This window comes from Tachypleus tridentatus, chromosome 1, assembly GCF_004210375.1.
Source record: "Tachypleus tridentatus isolate NWPU-2018 chromosome 1, ASM421037v1, whole genome shotgun sequence".
In the NCBI taxonomy this organism is placed as follows: Eukaryota; Metazoa; Arthropoda; class Merostomata; order Xiphosura; family Limulidae; genus Tachypleus; species Tachypleus tridentatus.
Window position 1 is genome coordinate 46,415,737 of NC_134825.1, and position 21,826 is coordinate 46,437,562.

Sequence of the window (21,826 nt, forward strand, 5' to 3'; positions counted from 1 at the left end):
AACCCACTTGTTGAGAAATTTATATGCAAAAACGGCTCGTTTGGGTTGAGAAAATATTTTACATAGAAGAGCGAACAACGTTTCGACCTTCTTCGGTCATCGTCAGGTTCACAAAGAAAGAGGTAACTGACCGGAAGCTGACCACATGTTTGAAAGGGGTTGTGTAACTGTGTGTCGAAATGTAGAGGGCGGTATTAGATGTTTGAATATATAATTTATTATATTAATATAGGTATAAAGGCGTTCCTTTATATTGGTTTATTTTGGGTTTAAGTTGTTGTATAAGCAAGGCTTTAATTTTGCGTTTGTTTATTTTTGTTTCTTTATTTAGTATTTGAGTGTTTTCTATGGTTATGTTGTGTTTTTTGATTTGCAGTGTTCGAAAACGTGTGAAGGTGAATTTTTATGTTCTTTGAATGTAGTTTCCATTTTTTCTACTTGTTTCTCCAATATAGAAGTCGTGGCAGTTATCACATTGTATTTTATGAATAATTAAAAAAGCCTTACTTACACAGCAACTTAGTCAAAGAGTAATCTTGTTGTCACGATACTTGCATGTATACTTAGGCCTACTGACTATTACTTACGAACTATCGCTTAGATCGAAAAGCTTAGAAGCACACCTATATCAGGCCTAAGTATGTAATTCGATTGGTAAGAACACGAGAATCACAAGAATCTAGATTCAAAGAACATAAAAAGTCACCTTCACACGTTTTCGAACACTGCAAGTCAAATAAACACAACATAACCATAGAAAACACTCAAATATTAAATAAAGAAACAAACATAAACAAACGTAAAATTAAAGAAGCCTTACTTATACAACAACTTAAACCCAAAATAAACCAATATAAAGGAACGCCTTTATACCTATATTAATATAATAAATTATATATTCAAACATCTAATACCGCCCTCTACATTTCGACACACAGTTACACAACCCCTTTCAAACATGTGGTCAGCTTCCGGTCAGTTACCTCTTTCTTTGTGAACCTGACGATGACCGAAGAAGGTCGAAACGTTGTTCGCTCTTCTATGTAAAATATTTTCTCAACCCAAACGAGCCGTTTTTGCATATAAATTACACATATAAAAAGTAGACAAATAGTGCACTACACATTTAAGACATAAATATAACAAATAATTATCATATTTACTCAAAGTTCTTTAGTTTTGAAGTTCCATTAAAAATATGAAAACGATGCCTCGATTTTTTAACTTGGTTGCAATTATCTATGTGTGTGTGTATATATATGTAAGTCTGTGTGTGTATTTCTGTGGAATTTGTCAGATTTCAGAAATTGATTTTTTTAACATTAAACTAAATATTTTATAATGCGTATATTAATTTTATAGTTAATGTTACATAGACATGAACCGAAATTTCCTCATCTGGATGTCTTCTAAGTGTATTTTGGCCATCTAGTGGCAGTTATATTAATCATCGACTCATAACACTCAAAGGTTCTCAGACAAGAGTTTTAGAAAGCATATACATCAAAAAGTACAGTTTTCAGAATATACACATACATTTTAAAGGTCTATTGAAGACAGGCACGAATATCAGTATATTAGAGTTACCTTCACCCTACTACATGAGTGTCAGTCGAGAATAATACCGTTCGAAGGTTCATATCCTCGTTATTCGATTCTATGATAGTCGAAAGATTTTACAAAATCGAAAATAAAAAGGTGTGGTTCATGAAGCTACAAAAATGTTTTGGACTCTGGCTTTTATAATGTGATGTTAAGTAAGTATCCAATTAACTAAGTTATGTTCTTCTTCGGCAATGTTTTCTTTTTTGCGACATTTTTATATTTCCTTTTTTTTTCTATTAGAAGTAAGTTTTGTTCTCCACTTGTCTTGATACACGTTACCGATTTGAAGCTCCAACGAAGAGTATTACCAAAGAAGATCTGGATAAAGAATAGAGGAAATAGCTGCGAACAGAACTACTGGAAACATTCCTTGAAGAGAAAACCGAGATAGTCCAGAAGTATCTGAAAGTTGGAAGAAATAAAGAAATCATGAAAATTACTCCAACCACCAAAAGAAAATGAAATAAGTCAATCTTACAATAATAAATAATCACCTGATGTGTATTTTTATATGTTCATATAATAATAAGGTATGTAAAATAGTTGTTTGTAATACGGTTGTCATTTATATGCTCTCAATGATAAATTATTAAATAAGACAATATACTTGTTGTTGCTATGTTTTATAGCACTTTTATGTGTTAAAAATGTATATAAATGTATTAAAATATCAATAATATTGAAAATACACACCAAACGATATCGTGTAAAAGTAATCACTATTCATCTGAACTGTTAGTGTACTTAATAAATCGTATGCAATACCCGAAATAATGTAAGTGGTACTCATGTAAGTGCAACCATTATTTAAGCAAGCATACGCTGTAACACAGAAATCTTTCAAAGCAAATATTTAGAATTACTTTTCGTGTTTTCATGTCAAAAGGCTATGTTAAAATTCGAAAAATGTCACAGGTTATAAATTCAGGCTTAAGTAAGTGAATTACCATTACAAAAGATTGAGAACATTATATTAAAACGATTCTGAATATAAAAATTGGTAAGTCCCTAAACCCACAGTCGATATAACATTGTAATATAAAGATATGTATCAAAACTACATTTTAATGTTGTTTAGAATTTCAGAGGTAGCGTGAAACCATCAAAAAGTGATCGTTCATGAAACAAGTAGGTAATTGTCATTTCCATCACAAGCTATTCATATAGTCAGCTTATAACAATATGTTTGGATAGGATAGTTAAAATTCCGAATTTGGTAACACTTATAATTAACAGCATTGGAAAACAAAACCTTATGGATCGACTTGAGAAGCCAGAAATATCGTAAAAGAGACTTACAACAAGTTGTAGCTTCAACTTGGTAAGCAAAATGCATCTTCTTGTAAGAGGTGAGAATACACGAACACAAAGATAAGTGGCAAAGCCGTACTATTGTCCTAGTCAACGGCACGCAACATAATAAAGAAAAATAAAACACATGTATACACAGAATACTTTTGCCACATATCTGTTCAGCTCTCGCATACTTCAAGCTGGTAGAGAATAAAACGGATATTAGTGATATTCCATAAAAAAGACATACTCGCAAGACATCAGCTACTGCGTATATTAATTTCTGTACGATTAGAATGTTTAAATAGGCGCTGGAGGATGGGTGCACATTGAACATCACGGCCTTAAGACGGAGCCTTTGACAATGCAAACAACGACATGTAAAGTCAGTCGTCAAGGTGACTGAACGTGGCTACATGGACTGCAACTACCTGCTAAGTCTCCGAAAGCGTTTCAATAACATACTCAACCTCAGTAAATGACAAGCAATTAAAGCTTGCCTTAACTTATTTTGAATTTCATAAACCACAGAGAACACTATGATAAATGTCTGTTTTAATATGGCATACCGCTGATTGTGTAAAGTATTAAACGAGTACACACACAACTCAACAGTGGGCCTAGAAGTGAACATCTAAGAATCTTGTCAGGATTAAGAACGTTATAAACCGAGAAGTTATCATTATTAGATATATGTTTATTTTTCCTTGCATTCAGGCTATTCTTCAGCCCAAAATATAAAATTAGAAACATATATACAATAGAAATCTGCTATGTCTCCTGTAAAATGTTCCTGTAAAACTTAATTTCTTGCGCCTGATAAACCCATTACTCAGCACGATACGTGGTTCAAACAGGAAAGTAAAGCAAATGAACAAAAAAAATCAAAATCTAATTTTCAACAATGGAAGATACAGTAATAATAATGAGTATTATTATTATTATTTTATTTAATACAGAATGGTACAATGTAAAATGCAATATAATAAAAACATCGTGTGTAATTTAATGATTTTTTTCTTTGTTCTGTTTTGTAACTTTCATCGTCGTAACTTGTGTTGCTTTTATTTAAGGGTTAATTTTTAATTCAGCTACGTCCATATGACTAACGTCGTAACCATTTATACTGAAAAGTAATAAATAATACAGAATAAAAAAGTATCCCCTTTAAATGTCTGCATGAGCTCTGTTGAATCTAAAATGGAAATCTAAAGTAAAATATATTGTTAACAATTTTTATTTATCTAACTAGAAACACCTAAATACAATATTAAAACGATATTTCTTTGCTCAACGAGAGAGCGGTTATTAATTACAATGGTTTCTCAATTTTTCTTCATAAACTTTTATATATTTCTAACATGAGACATAATTATATTTTTGTATACTTACAAGTATAATAACAGTATACACTAATTATTCCCAGAATTCCTTTCAGTTCCAACGTTTACAATTACATTGATACAAATCGATAATATTTTAGTAAATACTTATATAGCGGTTTTCTCTATGTTTCAAAAATGTTTAAAAGAAGTGATAACAATGTATAAAAATAATGTTATCCTACATGCGTTAGTAAACCGTTAAAATATCTCTATAAGACAAAAGATTACCTAAAGGTTTAAGTTATCCTTTTATAAACCTGTTATAATCTATAATCATTACAGCTTAAATATACAAATAACGCAAATCGCAACAAATTAAATATCTCAGAAGAGTTAGAAATTACACTGAAAGTACAAAAATATATTTTAAACTCTAAACCTAGTACTACTTCGTTAACCAAAAGTATGCTCTTCTAGTCAAAATATTAGATAACTAAATGAATGAGCTAACCTCACATCATTCTTGATCATTTTTTGGATAATAAAGAAGTTTATGATGTGAATAGAAAACATATGTTGAAGAGTTTTTGGAGAATAAACAAACGATAACCGCTGACTTATACTGATTAATTAAAAGTATCAAGACAAACAAGTAAGAAAGTATTCTAGCAATTCTATTAGTTACTTGCATATAATAACTACAGCTGAAAAAAAACTACAGGAGGGCTATCTGTGTTAGCTGTCCGTAACTTAGCAGTGTAAGACTAGAGGGAAGGCAGCTAGTCATCACCATACACCGCCAATTCTTTGGCTACTCTTTTACCAACATTTAGTGGGATTGACCGCCACATTTTAATGCCCCTATGGGCGTAAGGGCGAGCATGTTTGGTGTAACAGGGATTTGAACCCGCGACCCTCAGATTACGAGTCGAGCTCCCTAAACGTCTGGCCATGCTGGGCACGTTTCCGTCTAACTGAAAGCGATTACACGAGGTTGAATGATGTGTTTTTTTATGTGGATTACAAATTAGAAATAGAGTGATTATGCGAGTTTACTATTCGATACTTTTATTTAAAAAACTAAAATATGGCACCTGAAAAACGTATCTGTTCACGTTAAAAATAGCTGTGAAATAAATTTTATTTCCATATGATCTTTCTTAGAAATCTGTAATAAAGAATATTTTAATTTTCATGTGTGTGATTCATACTTTTAACATCCAGAGTTTACATGAGGATAGTAAACTCGCGAACCTAGTAGATAAATGAACATAATATGTCCATTTTCTTCACTCCAGCTGGTATAGATAAAGTACCAAATAAGTGGAAGTATTAAAAGAAAGCAGATGAACGTAAATGTCCTTCTTTGTGCATGTGAATAATAGCTTCACACCGAAGCACCAGATCACATTGTTCGTGTCATGATAGTTAATAACAAGCCTTCTCAGTTCACCACGTTTTGAAATACTGTACACTGACAGTGAATACGTGCGATACTACTTAATGGAAAACTGCTGTACATCGTCCCTCGGCGTTAATTCTTCCTTAATAATTAACTTGTTGGTCACGTGATTCAAGTATCATGAACAAAAAGAAAGTAACCTACAGAAGATTACAGGGAATTATGTTGAAATACTGTTTAGAATTAACAATAAATTAACTCTATTTTAGAAATAGTCACTCTCGCCTTTCATGTTAAGATTAAAACGAAAATTTTAAATTATTGATATGAAACAAACAGCAAAAAATATTTAGTTTTAAGATATTTTGAGAATTTTAGACGCCCCCTAACTTAAGCCCTTCCACAGACACTTTAACAAACTATTCTGAAAACAAACTGTAATTGTAATGTATTTGTTTAAGTATTATCCTCCATTATCTTCTGAAGGATGAAGAAACTGTTGGATAAATGCTATGACACAGTGAAACCTAATGAAACCAGATGGTGAGTACACTTTAGTATAATGTAACCAAATAAATTTCCAGGCGGAAAAGTGATGAGTCTTCAGATTTACAACGTTAAAATGAGGGGTTCAGTTCCTCTCCGTGGACGTAGCAGATAGTCCAGTGTGGCCTTGCTATAAACAACACACACATAAGCGTGACTAAATAATTCAATATTTTTTTTATTTTTTTAAATACAAAGGACAAGTTCAAAGGTCTGGATAGATAAGTTAATAACCTTTCTATTGACACACCAGACAAAATTAAGTTTAAAACATAAAAGGTGTAATCAGTTTCGCTAACCCGTAGACTGCGGCTGCTCCACATGGAAATGTTTATTCGAGCCGTGTAATCAGTTTCGCTAACCCATTAACTGCGGCTGCTCCACATGGAAATGTTTTTGCGAGCCGTGTAATCAATTTCGCTAACCCGTTAACTGCGGCTGCTCCACATGGAAATGTTTTTGCGAGCCGTGTAATCAGTTTCGCTAACCCGTTAACTGCAGCTGCTCCACATGGAAATGTTTTTGCGAGCCGTAAGCAGCACACTCGTATTCAGTTGCCGGAGTCAATGGGTTAAAACTAATTGTTTACTGTCTGTGTTTTAGCACAGTCTGCTGTTTTTCTCAGTGGATACTGTGTAGTGTTAATCATTGTAAGTGAGTAAACACGTTTACGGTAATAACCTGTAATATTCTAGTTGGATAGTATATTTTGGATGGACTAAAATGGCTTAAAGTTGTTTAGAATTAATTTCTTAAGATAAACTATTTTCGAAGCCGTCTTTAATCGTACGGTTTTAAAATTAATAAAGTGCAGAAATAAAATATCGACTGATCCATTGTGTTCCGATAGTACCTAATCCTTTGCTCCTGACAAAATACTTAAACAGTGCGACACGTAGATTAAACAGGAAAGCAAAAGCACTTTAACACAGCGTAAAAATATGATGATAACAACGGTAAAATCTACAGAACAAGAATGCAATGTAAAATAAAATACAGGATGACAAAAAACTTACATAATTCAAACATTAACCCTTCAGTAAAGGTAAAAAGATATTTCAAACATGAGCCCTTCAGTAAAGGTAAAAACAAGTTGCGAGTATCTGTGCTGTGCTGTATTTCGTTGGCAATGTTTCGCGAGCGAAATCAGTGTCCTCTGGAGTGAATGTGTTCTCATGTGACCGAATAGCCCAATTCAAGATTTACGTTGTTTGGAAAACGTTTAGCAGATAGTTCTCAGAGGAAGACGTTATTGCAAAAAAGGTTTAGGCGTTTTTATATTTCATCCTCTGTTGCTTCTGGATCAAACAACGCCAACAGGAACGGTCAGACGCATCCTCCTCCTATACGTTGAGGTTTATGAATACGTTTTGAGATTAGATTTCAGATTATTCTTCATTCCTTTTACTTGCTCACCCCGAGAACGAATTCCGTGGCGAAGTTCCAGTAAGAGGAGTTGACGAGGAAAGCAATGTTCCTGCATACGTAGACAATGACCGACCCAACCAAGTTTTGACCTTTCATTAGCCGGGTTTCATTACTCGTGGAATAGGCTTTTCAAGGACGTTGATGTTAGATCTTCTTTCCTCTCATTTGATTCCAAGGATTCAACTGATGCATCTCTGATGGAATCCCTCATGGGCTCTTGCGTGTCTTCTGTACACTATCCATTTTTCGCTGCCGTATAGGAAAACAGTAATGATCATTGTATGTTAAACCATCGACTTGGTTTTCTTTCTCCAATCTATGTTGTGGAAAAAGAGTCGTCTTGGTCTGTAGAAGCATTTCCTGCACAGCTTATTCTGCTTTCAACTTTCTTGTCAATGATATTGTTTGAAGATAGATGACTACTATGTTATCCGCACATTTCAGTAGTTCTTTATTGACAAACATTTCGATAGGTTTGAAATTTTGTTTCCAAGGTATCGGTTGAAATGTGATTTTAGTTCTTTTTCATATTCATGGAAAATCCAAAGCCGAGTTAATGAGATCCATTATCGTTTGCATATAAATATGATTATGGAAGATTATCATTGAAGTAACTGAGGACAAACGGGTAACTTTGGTTCTAGCTTTCAGTCGTTGCAGGTTGAGCATCCTACCCTCATAGTGATAATGAGATTGTATGCCAGCAGGTAAGTCATTTTGTATGAGAAAGAAAAATACTGACAAGGAAAGGTTGAAAAGGTACGGGACGATTACACATCCTTACTTCATGTCCGTACGGATTTTAAATTCGTCAGTTTGAGAGTTTTGGCAGAGTACAGAAATAGTCATACCATCAAAGGAGTCTGAAAAGTTGGATGAATCTTCCAGAGCACTCAAAGTTGTCAAGAATTGTTCATAATACTTCATGGTCGAAGGAATCAAATGCTTTCGTCTATACAAATCTTAGTCCCACTCACCACATTTTTCTTGCATTTGACAAAAATCATATCAGTAGTTCCACGAAAAGGTCTGAAATCACACTGTGACTCAGGAACGGCTCCCTCAGCTATCTGAGATATTATGTTCGCCAGATTGTGAGCCAAAATATTTCTTACAATTAATAAAAGTGAAATGACTGATAATTTTCGCGCAGGGATTTGTCTCCCTTTTTGAAAATAGTGACAATATGTGCATCGCGTAGGTTATATGGTACTTTTTCCGTAACCCAGATTTGAAGGATGATAGTATCCAAATTAGATGTCCAAATTAGAGTTTTTTCCGGGTACCTTTACTCTTTGCTGGTGAATGTCATCATAAATACTCTCTTCAACTGTTCTACCCCTGTTCAGAAGTTGCTCCAAGTGGTTCTTCCAGCATCCTTTTTATGGAATCGTCGTCTCTGAGAAGTGCTGTACGTACCATGGGTATTGTAACCCTATTTTTAGCGTTATAAATCGACAAAATTAACGCTGAGTAACTGGGTATTGCAAATTTACAATATAGAACAAGAAAGAGGAAATTTTCAACAAAAAAAATTGTAAATAATACAAAATATACCGTCTTGTGGGTATGCGTATGCTCTTTGTAAAATCTAGCTAAAGTTTCGTATTTAAAACAAAATAAGTTATCAATAAGTTGTAAGTATTCACCTAGAGGCACTTACATTAATTCTTAAAGTGATTTTCCTCGACTGAACATAAAGAATAATCATATCTCTATTTATTTACGTGTGTAATAACAGGATACAGCAATCATAGCGCAATTTTTCTTATTCCGACTTCTAGAATTATATTCCAAAAAATTTGGTTTACATCTTTATAACTACTTGTATTATGTTTCTTCTAAATTTTAGAATGTTTGAAAGAGGGATGTTAGTGTGTGAAAATTACCTCATACTACAAATGTTGGCAAACTGTTGAAATGTCTCCACGAACAAAAAGTAATTGAAAAAAGTTAAAAAGAAAACAAAGACCTGTCCTCTCATGCGAAAAGGAATATGGATGACTCTTGCACCATAGTGAAATTTAAAAAAAAAATGGTCTCTTAAATTTTCAACATTGTTAATATTCACATTCAATGCACAGCAGGAAAACATCTGAGGATCAAATACTGTTCATAAGCGTTTTAGTTCACAAACAACATAGAACATTTTATGTTTTAAACCTATTCGTGTCTAGTATGTTGGTTAAAGATTGTTAATATTTCTCATCCTGTTGACTTTATCATAGTCTATTTTTAAACTAACTATTATATTCTGATGCTCTTTATTCGCGAGGAAATACGATAGTAACTAACAAGTACTCATTGCTTATCTCTTTCTTTTTTGTATACGTTTGTTTAGTATGATACAAAAACAAACCGTAATAAAGGTTCTTTACTTTGGCCTTTGAAACATACTGGCTATAAGAGTTTTGAAATGTTTTAACATACCTTATTTATACTCTATTTTGACTGAAATGTTGCATGTAGGTTAGTAATAAGAAAGTATAATGAAGCGGCCTAAATAATAATTATTCTTATAAGTTCTGTACTATTTCTAGAAAAATGTATTTTACCCATCAGTTATTTAGAATCGTGGCTCAAAAGTAAAACTAAAACAAAAAAATCTAAATAGTGTTGTAGCTTTGCTAGTAAAATGTACATGGCACTAGAAAAAAAATGCTGGCGCACATTTTAAGAAGAAAATTCGTAGATTCTTAAGTATAAATACCTCAATGCATCCGTGGTATATACAGTCTGATCATTTATACTTCAATATTATGAGTGCAGAAGACTGATATAATTGTGATGTAATAAAATTCAATGTTTCATTTGCTAGTATCATGCCAGCCTTGTTATCCATATCAGATCTGTATGGCAAACTCAAAATAAGTATCAAGAAATGAAGATAGCGAGACACTATCTTTAACTTTTGATGGTTTCGTTAACGACAACATGTACAGAAACAAGACACTAAGAAAGGAAAAATGAACGCAGTTAAACACATTATAATACTTAAGTTTTTCAAATTACATTTCTCAAGACACAACTGAGATGAATAGAAAATTTCTATCTTTATGTGTCCTTGGCTTCCAGAACCTAAATCTCTAGCAAAGACATACGAAACAAAACGAATATCCGTGTTACAATGATGGGTGAGGTTGTTAGATGTACAGTTATAACAGACTTTATTAATGATCACTGGTGGACTAAATCCCATCATCAGCTTAGAAGGAAAATGCCACGTGTTTCTGAAGTTTTTTTTCATCAAATCTAAGAAGTCTTCAATCAACGAGGGTAGAAGATGACCGCTTTAAATGGTGAATTTATGTAAGTGTCTGTGGACATTCTATAACCATATATTTTATTCTCTCAGACAAGAATGTATATATATAGTCATAACTACATTTACGGTTTACAACTACGTATTTATAACATGTAAAAGTCCACGTGAATCATCTATTTTCGTTTTTAATATAATATTTTAACCAGGTTTATATCCTTTTTACATACATACTATTGTTACTTTCTATTGTTGATAACTGTTTTATTTGTTTTAAATTTTGCACAAAATTGCACGAGAGCTCTCCGTTCTAGACGTGACTAATTTAGCAGGGATAGACTAGGAGGAACGCAGCTCGTAAAATCCACCCACCGCCAGCTCTTGGGCTACTCCTTCACCCGCAAATAGTGGGATTGACCACACATTATAACGTCCCTACGGCTGAATGGGTGAACATGTTTGTTAATGGGAATGCGAGCTTACAGCCCACGGGCTACATTTCGAGCGCGCTATTCACCAGGCCATATTTTACTGAGACTGGGCTTTATAAATCTTTCAGGTGAAACGCTGAGGAAATTAATAATTTTCTTTGAACAGTCGCTGTTTGAACTCGTAAACCATTTATACGGTTTACTGGTCAGTGTAGGTCATTTCATAAAATAAATAACGAGATCTCTGTCAGATGAGGCTCGGCATGGCCAAGTGATTAAGCACTCGACTGGTAACCTGAAGGTCGCGGGTTCGAATCCCAATCACACCAAACATGCTCGTCCTTTCAGCAGTGGGGGCGTTATAATGTGACGGACAATTCTACTATTCGTTGGTAAAAGAGTAGCCCAAGAGTTGGCAATGGGTGGTGATAACTAGCTACCTTCCCTCTAGTCTTGCACCGCTAAATTAGGGACGGCTAGCGCAGATAGCCCTCGTGTGGCTTTGCGCGAAATTAAAAAAAAAACAAATTGCATACAAGTCTTTATGTTGATCTTCTGGCTGTAATTCTTGACCATAAGACCGAAGTGTCAGTGATATTAAAGTTACTGAGCTATTCATCTAACGAACTTCTCATAGCTAGAAAATTTTGCTAATGTCTTCAAAAGTTAATGTGGAGATGAAAAATATCTGAGAAGAGAGTGTCCGTGTTTATATTTTCTTATAGCAAAGCAACATCGCGCTGTCTACCGTGTCCACCGAGGTTAATCGAATCCCTGATTTTAGCGTTGTAAATCCGTAGAATTGCCTCTGTCAAAGCGGTGGACGAATCTGACAAGAAATTAAAGAATAGGTAACAAAGAGAGATGGCTCCACCCCCACCCGGCAGTTTATCAGTAAGCCTCATCAAAAATAAAATAAATTACACAGAAAGGTTAGTTTATGTATTCATTTTAACTGTTACGAATCTCCCGTCTTTCCGTTACCTTGGATTGACATCCATTGTTCTGCTGCTGCAGTTTTGAAAAACGGAGCGTCTGCCGAGACTTCGCAGCGAAATTTACCTCCAGTCTCTGCCTGGACATTCTGGATATAAACGGACTGTTTCGTGGACCTTGAGAACTGAAACATATTTAATTATTTTCGAGCTTTATTAGCTTATGCTAACACAATAACAAAACACGGGCTTTACACATCTTAAGAAAATATCAAAATATAAGTGAAAATTTAAAACACACAATACAGCACAAGTGAATTATGTATTGTTAAAGACAGTGTTTGAGATTATTAAAGTTTTACTTGTGGAAAAAGACATCATAAAAGAAACTGTGAGCCGACGATCTTGAAAAATATTTACGTGTCTTCTCGACATTAAGGAAATAAATAGTATATTTAGTAAATTATTTGATTTCACTGAAGATATTTATTTGAAATATAAACGTTTTGAAAAATAAGTACAGTATATATATTAGTGTGTCTCTTAACTTCAAAATACAAGTCAAGTAAAAAAAATTGAGATAATTCTAGTCTATGAAATTAAAAGATCGATTCCTCATTTAAAATTATGTTATCGAAGTTTAGTAACCATTACATAAAATACTAAAGTTTTGAAATTATATTTAAGTAATTTGAAAACAATTTACTATTTACAACAAATACACTTTATAAACTAGAAATTATAATCTTTTACTTACGTGTTAAAATAAAAATTTGTTGTTGTTTTTTTAACAAGAAGAACCGTATTAAAATAGTTTACGAACTTTATTCATTTGATACACTAGGAAAAAACGTAATTATAAATCATAAAAAGAGATAATTTTTTGATCTCGGTTTATTCATAACAGTTTCTAAAATAATAAAAGAGAATTTGTGATTTAACTACACCATCTAATTTTAACAGATGGTTTAAGGTATTTTTTCGTTAGTGAAGTCAACCCAAATTGTTAAATTAAATGGAAAAGATAAAAATACGACATTCTAAGTTGTTGAAGTCTGTAAATGTCAACATGTTTAGAATAATGTGAACAAACAAAAATAATTTACAAAAAAATCAAGACTTCTCAACTTTCCAAATTTTTTTCAAATATTGCTTCTCTTTGTCTTACATTAGGTTTAACACATTGAAATCTTTTTTATAAGTCGTTTTAAGACTTTTTTCTTATTCATGACACATGACGCAAAATAAGGTTTTTAAATATCCTGATATTTTCGTTTATGATTCTTCCAAATCTCGATGTTTGTTGACAAGCAAGAAGTTACTGTTGGTTTTCATAGAATACTAATTTTTAATCGCTTACAAAAAAAAATAATATGATGACAGCAACTTAAACTGTAAATCATAAATGTTTTAGTATTCTTAATAAATTCAAAAGAAAATAATAAAAATAAATAGTGATGTTGTTGCTTACATCAACCTCTATCCCTTCAAGAGGAAAATAAAGTTGCTGAGGCTCATCTCGTGGAACAAATCTGAAAAACTCCATATCATCTCGATACCACTTCACAGAATAAAGCTTTTCTCCCTCCAGATCGTAAGAACAAGTCAAGCGAACTTCTTGTCCTCGTAGAGCTGTTTGAGGAACGTCGAAAGATAAAATCTTAAGGGAGAGGGAAACTGAAAAAAACGAAACTAATTATGTTCATTGGAAATAACAAAATGAAAGTTTAAATATACACGTTAAAATACAATGTGAAAGGAAAAAGGGACCTGGACATTTCATGTTTCAACTCTTAAAGTGACATCAGGCAGCATTTATGGATCTAAAAGTCATACATATATCTTGTTTCATTTTTGTCTACATTTTTTTTATTTTTACTCCTTTTTTTAATCAGATTATCAATGCAATATTTTCGAAAAGTCTCCCACGACGGAATTTACAACCTGTGTATATCACCAGCTGTTTGATGAATACTGTAAAGTAACTAAGAATGATACTTATGTTACTCAAGTTTTGAATAAAACATAATTAATTATGCTCAGTAAGCTGTTTATTCGAAATCAATATTTCGCTGGATTTCGGCGCTTAAACCTTACTTTTTACCGCATTATACTGCTTAAATATGTATATATAATATTTCATAGAATCTGTTGTCTTTCACTGCCTTGTCCAACTGATGAGTTCTGGTATTGAACGAAAGCTTTATGTTTCATTGGCTTGTAAAAGAGGAAAGAAAAATCTGAAATGAATTTTTTAACAATTATGACTTGCCCCCCGGTATCTCAGCGGTATGTCTGTGGATTTACAATGATAAAAATCGGGTTTCGATAGCCGTAGTGGGCAGAGCACAGATAGCCCATTATGTAACTTTGTGCTTAATTTAAAACAACAACAATTATGACTTCGAGCAGTAACAGACAAATTAAGATAAATGGGTAAAAAATCCATCAATAGATAAATTTTATAACAATTTTAGGCTTAGTGATTTTCCAATTCTCCTCCTGTTTTCGGAGTTTAAATTGTAACGTTTAAAGTAGATATAGGTTTTGCACCAGTTATTAACATATATGCAACATAAAAAATTTTATCCTCCGGCATATTATCGATTGAGGCAACTTAGTTCGATGATTATTTTCACAATTTATTAATCAAGTACGAAAATAACCTGATAATCGCCATAAACGATACCTCTAACATACTTATTAGACTAAATAGTAATACTCGCTCAACAACGTGGTAAAACTCCAACACAATTTCATAAACGTTATCTTTCTGTAGAATGTTACTTCAGTAAAATAAATAACAAAACTGAAACATGTTTTATGAAGGTAGCCAATAAGGTATGTCACACAAACTTTCCTTTATTGACATCAAGGAAACTTGTAAAGACTGAAGTCAATGGTTTCACTAAATACAAGCAAGCCAAACATTTTAGTAATCGGTAGATCAATGAAGATCATTTAAAACTATCTACCAGCATACATATACATATACATGAAAGTATCCACAATGCAGTATGAATTATTTGTAATTATAGCTGAAATTAATATTAAAAAAATGCTCACAGGCACTGCTTGTGGAGTGGTTATTGGACCAGAGCATGCTGTGAAAGGTGCACACAGACACTTCTTGTGTTTTTCATCTTTTGCCCCGAAATGAGAGAGTAAAATGGTATGTAAATATTAATGTCATCAAAATCAGTTATTATTTGCTTGTTTTTTTTAAACATGAAGCTACACAATGAGCTATTTGGGCGTTGACTAAAGCAATTATAATATTCCTCAGGAAAGCCAGAAAAAAACTGCCAATAAAGAATAGTTTAGGTCTGTTTAATTTAGTATAATATAAAGTTTCATATTTATTATAAAACACTTCCATAACTTGCTTAACGCGCTCACGCTGAATGTTTTTAAACATCGTATGTTTTTCATCACACCTGAAGAAAGAGTGTATTGAACAAACATGCTATAATATTTCTTCTCTATTTCATTTTGTCTGCGCTTTCCTTTTTTCTTTTGTTCTTTTTTAACGTAATGTAACTTTCAACATATTTTTTTTATATTCCGGTTTCTTTACGGGCGAATCTTTATATGCTCATGTTGACAAGATATTTTCTGCCCAATCTATCTTATTCACGTTAATGCTTGTACAGAGAAGCACTTAAGTACAAGCCCTAGTAGATTTGTTTATTTGTTTTGAAAGTTTGAGTAAAGCTACACGAGTGATATGCCGTCCCTAATTTTACAGCGAAAACAGCTTGTCATCACCACCAACTGCCAACTCTTCGACTACTCTTTTACCAAAGAATAGTGAGACTGATCGTCACATTATAACGCCCCCTCGGCTGAAAGGGTGAGCATGTTTGATGTGACTGGGATTCAAAGCTGCGACCCTGAGATTAAATTACAACAAACAAAATAATCACAAGAAATACGAACACTGGTTAAAATCGAAGTTGCGAGAACAATGTTGCTTATAAATAAAAACAAAAGCATGCCATTTTATAAGTGTTGTTTATATCAAAGTAAAAATGTGAATAAAATGAAAACAATTAAATACTAAAAACTACAATAATAATTATTAGGGAAGCCCAATTCTCACCACACCTTTTGATCGAAATAATCAAAACGTAAGGATTACCATAGTATTGAAATTCGCTACAGGGTCTTCATATATCCAGACATGTGTATCTGGTGCTGCATCTAATAATCTACACTAAGAAAAGAAGGAAATGGAAATAATTTATATTCTGCGATAAGAAATGTGGTAATCAATATCTGCACATAAAATAAAGAACGAGCTCTTGAGGGTATGATTTTATTTGGCTCTAAGTATGGTATTGGCTCTAAGTATGCTAACGGTTTCACACTGGAACTTTCTTACCAACAAAGTCACCAGTGCAAACACACTAAGTTAACTTTCATTCAACTGGTTGTTAATGTTTATTTTTCATACCACCACAGGCTTTAAAAGGTTCTCTTAGATAAAGATCGTTTTCTCTTAAAGACAAATGACAGCAACAACGAAAAGCATCGTCGACTGATATTATACATATCCTTCTTCTTACCATCGTTCATATCTATACTTATAGGAATTTTACTGTACTCTTCTGTCAACAATTTATGTACACACACATCAAAAGAAAAGGAAACGGAATCTAACTGGAAGCTAATCAGTATTAACAGTTTATTGTTAATATTGTTGTTGTTTTCTATATACGGAGACTACTTGAAGCCTTATATGTAAATCAATAAGTTCCTTTTCACTAACAACAAAAAAAGAAAGTTTGGAGAAATATTTAATGAATAAAAATATCTTTAGATTAAATACGTTGTTTCAACGAGTTTGTTTATTTGTTTTGGAATTTCGCACAAAGCTACTCGAGGACTGTCTACGCTAGCCGTCCCTAATTTAGCAGTGTAAGACTAGAGGGAAGGCAGCTAGTCATCACCACCCACCGCCAACTCTTGGGCTACTCTTTTACCAACGAATAGTGGGATTGACCGTCACATTATACACCCCCAAGGCTGGGAGGACGAGCATGTTTAGCGCGACGCGGGCGCGAACCCGCTACCCTCGGATTACGAGTCGCATGCCTTACGCGCTTGGCGGGGCCTTGGATATAAAGTTCTAAAGTATCTTACAGGATTCGGTAGTTGGGACTTCTGAGAAGAGGAAGTTACATCAAAACTAATAGAACAGATTTAAAGTTAAAAGAGTCTTTGAAAAGGGAGCTGGAAAACAAAACGGAAATCAGCCATGAAACAGCACATCCATCGATAACCAACAACCTATCTTTATGGATAAACCGAAATAATATATTTATCCGAAACACCTCAAATTTGTATTTTAAACTGTTTTTCCAAAGAATTCTCGCATAAAACCTTCAACATAATTTCACAAAAAAAGAAAGCTAAGAAACAACCTTACACAGAAATATATTAATTCTGTAAATAAACTAAAACAGGACAACAACATCAAAATTCTCTAGGCAGATAAAGGTAATGCAATAGTTATAATGAACATAAATGAGTTCATTCAAAAATGAATAGTATTTTATCAGATTCAAACAAGTTTAAACCAGTACATGTAAATGCAACAAAAATACATGAAAACTAACTAAACAAAATGCTAATACAAACGGAAAAGCTAACATAATCTCATAAAATCTTTTTTCTTACGTACGCAAGACCGAATCATTCTCGCCACAACTATAGAGTACTCCCAAATCTCACAAACCCGATCGTTTACTACGACCAATAATGTCGACCTGTAACTTACTCAACTACGGCCTTCGTAAATACATAGCGTGGACATTTTCTAAATATGTAGCATCAATATATAGAAAACACCATCGTACTACGTAGAGAAACAAATGCAAAAATGCAAAATCCTACTTATACGTGAACTCAAACCAAAATTGAACCAACATAAAGAAACATCTTTACACCAATATTAATTAATAACGTAACTTCTAACTGCAACGCCCCCTACAATTTTGTACTTGTTTCCACTCTCGTTCCAAAGAGATATGCAAAGACGTTCGTGATGACGAGAAACCAACATGAAGTTGATCATAAGCAAACATTTCTGAAACTAGTCCGTAGGACAACTGTTCCACCTAAGTGTATATCATTGAAGAGGGTCTACAGTAGGTGTTTGATACGTGTGACTTGCGAAGACTGATTTTTAGTTTCAACTTATCATCATATCGTCTTTTACCGCAAATACCACAAGTAAACATATAAACACAGCATTTGACAGGCCTCTCAAATATTTTTTTTTAAATTCGTAAGCATGTAATAATATATTTTTAAATGAAACACAATTTGTACTTTTCTATCTCAAATCCAACTAGTCTAAGAAAACTTGCTTACGAGAAAAAAATCAAATTTATATGGCAAGTAACAAGTGCATAATGACATAAGTTACAAGTTTAACCAGTTTATAAATGAACTGCTTTCTTTGTTTTAAAGTAAACTGCATTGGGCTAATTGCTGTGTCTACAATGGGAATCGAACCTAGAATTTTAGCGTTGTAAATGTGTAAACATAACGTTGTTCCATAGTGAATTGTTTAAAAATTCATTTCAAATAAAATATTAAAGTGAAATATGGCATGCTAAAACACTCAAACAAACTTGTTGTACATTTCACAAGATAGAAGAAAAAGAAAGTCCTAGAACATTCTAAAATTACATCACTTGCATTATTATCTTATGGAATTCACTAATAAAACAATGATGAACTTAGTTGGTTCTTATTTGATTTAAAATAAAATGTATATTTACATATGTATGTGTACGTATAGCATTCCAAAGCAAGCTTAAAATGAATAAAACTAAAAGAAACTCAATGTATAAATTAATATGTCATCCTATACGTTACACAAAGAAGTTAAAGAAATATACTTTAAAGCTTTAACCATTTCATGTCACATCATTTAACAGTTTTTGATTTAATAAGACAAGTAGGTAAAGCTACAGAAATAATTTCATTTATAACTCTGTTCTAGAGTTTTTTATGTGTTTGTTTATCAGGAGACTTACTTTATGATCTAGAAATAAATTAATGAAGTTAGTTTACTAACCCAACGAGAGAGCCTACGACTGTCTTTTGAGAACACAAAGTAAATATAACAGAAAAAAGCTTGAAATAACTAAAATAACTTCATTGGATTGTTTATATAGACTAACCGTCTTTAATAATAACAGTTCCACTAAAAATGTTGTTTTTCTACTTTATATAACTCTGTATCCAAGGGAAACTTTGGATCCAAGAGTACTCATGTGATTCAATAACAAACAGGAACACGATTTTTTAACCGAGCAACATCTATTGCAAGAGTCCATCTTCTAATACCAATCAGATGGATATGTAGAATTGTGTTTCCTGCAGTATAATTTTTCTTTGCATGAATGTTCCCTTAAGTGCACTGGACTGCTATTTAACTAAAATTGTGGACATACTTCAAAATGTTATGTTGAATATTTTCTTTATGTCATTTCTAACCCTGTCACAAAAAAAATAAATCTGTCTGACTCTCCACAGCCAGTTTTCAGCAAAAATAGATCAGAATTACAAGAAAGAAGAATATTTTAAAACATTTTTGAAATACTAAAAATATATTAAAATATAAAAGTAATTAAACCATTGAAATGGGGGAATATTATCAGTTTTAAGCGAAAGAAAATGACATTTTTCCAGTAAAATGAGAAAATTGTATGATATGGGTTTTTTTACTTGTTGTTTTGAAGGATTTGTTTTTTTTCGTGTTTTTTTTTAATATTGTACAAAGCTACATGAGGGGTCTCTGCGCTAGCTTTTCCTACTTTAGCAGTGTAAGATTAGAGGGAAAGTAGATAGTCACCACCACCTCTTGCGCTACTCTTTTACCAACGAACAATGGGATTGAGAGTAACATTATAACGCCGCCACGGCTGAGAGGGCGAGCATGTGTGGTGAGACAGGAATTCGAACCCGCGACCCTCCCGTTATCAGTCGAACGTCTTAACCCATCTAGCTATGCCAGGCCTGTTCTGAAGGAATACCACGAGTTATAAGAAATATTTTAAATTATTTTTCCCGAAAATGAGAAAAAATATATTTTTTGTTGTTGTTTGATACATTAAAAGCTTAGAATACTACGCCATAATTCATTTTAAGAAACCTTCTAAAATAAAAATATTTTACAGAAAATTTTTCAAAATTGTTTTAATATAATGTACTCAATCCTCTGCACAATCTTCAGTAATAATAATTTAGATGTGATTTTTATGCTATTATAAGGAAAAGGTTATATGGGTAAATTATTCAATAGTTTGTACACCATTTGGACTAAGTGTCTGAGATATGAAGGTTTTAGGAAATGAAATTGTGAAGAGATTCAGTGAATAACTATGATTTCTAAAAGTTGTTTAGATTTTAATATTATTGGTCCGTAATTCTTTCTTTAATGGTATTTTAGACATTTCTCAGCACTTTGTACCCGTTCAGAAAATTTATATGTTCAATTCAAGTTTGTTTGTTTTTGGAATTTCGCACAAAGCTACTCGAAGGCTATCTGTGCTAGCCGTCCCTAATTTAGCAGTGTAAGACTAGAGGGAAGGCAGCTAGACATCACCACCCACCGCCAACTCTTGGACTACTCTTTTACCAACGAATAGTGGGATTGACCGTCACTTATAACTCCCCCATGGCTGAAAGGGCGAGCATGTTTGGCGCGACCGGGATGCGAATCCGCGACCCTCAGATTAAGAGTCGCACGCCTTAACACGCTTGGCCAATGTTCAATTCAAATATTAACTGTAAAGCACGGGTTAAGAGTCGTGGTGAACAAAATTCCCTCTTTTCGTTGTGTGGAATAAACCAAAATAAATGTGCAGTAAAAGAGGTTATGATGTGAATTAGAGGAACACTGCCGAATGGACGAATTCTCTTTAATTCTTTCAATGAAGTCAAGGAAAAAAGACTGAATATATCTGTCCTTTTCTTCGTCAGTAACTTAGGCCAACTCTCGAGCACGACCCATAAAATAATCAATGCAAAATCATTGTGATTCACGTGCCTTTCCACCCATCAACTATATTTGGCTTGAATGATATCTGATTAAACGATACCAGAACACTTTCTCTCATCGAATATTTCGTCTCCTAGGTAAACCTTCACCATAACATTACATAACACCATAGGAGTTACATTATATGAAATTCATAACAAACCTTTAAAGCTTTAATATGTTTTATCATATGGTATTCCATAACAGTATTTTTAAACATTTGATGAATCTACAGGATTCATTTATAAACTGCTTTTAATAGGTTTTATGAAATTTATAATAAATCTAACACTCTTCTCAAACTGTTTTAATAGGATTTAATGCACAATATTTCATGAGAGGACGTTTTCTGGTAATCTGTGATAAATCTACGGTTCTCTTCAAACTGTGTTATTAAATTATACAGTATATTATTTCATAAGAGCACTTTCTGTAATAACGTTTCAAAGTGTTTTAATGGATTTTACAGTATAATACAGTTCGTTATAAAGTTTTAAGTTTAATATGCGTATACTGAATACCATTCATAGGAGCACGTTTT

The 21,826-nt window shown here is 33.0% G+C and overlaps 1 protein-coding gene across 1 annotated transcript in view; it reads right to left on the reverse strand.

The window, feature by feature from the left end:
* Positions 1 to 1,471: 1,471 nt before the first annotated feature.
* Positions 1,472 to 21,826, reverse strand: part of LOC143248811 (uncharacterized) — a 46,896-nt gene continuing 26,541 nt past the window's right edge. The window contains exons 2-4 of the mRNA XM_076497629.1: positions 13,699 to 13,904; positions 12,277 to 12,412; positions 1,472 to 2,007 (exon numbers count right to left, since the gene is read on the reverse strand). Of these exons, the coding sequence (XP_076353744.1) occupies positions 1,910 to 2,007; positions 12,277 to 12,412; positions 13,699 to 13,904 (440 nt within the window). The 3' untranslated portion in view covers positions 1,472 to 1,909. The remainder of the gene's footprint in view (positions 2,008 to 12,276; positions 12,413 to 13,698; positions 13,905 to 21,826) is intronic.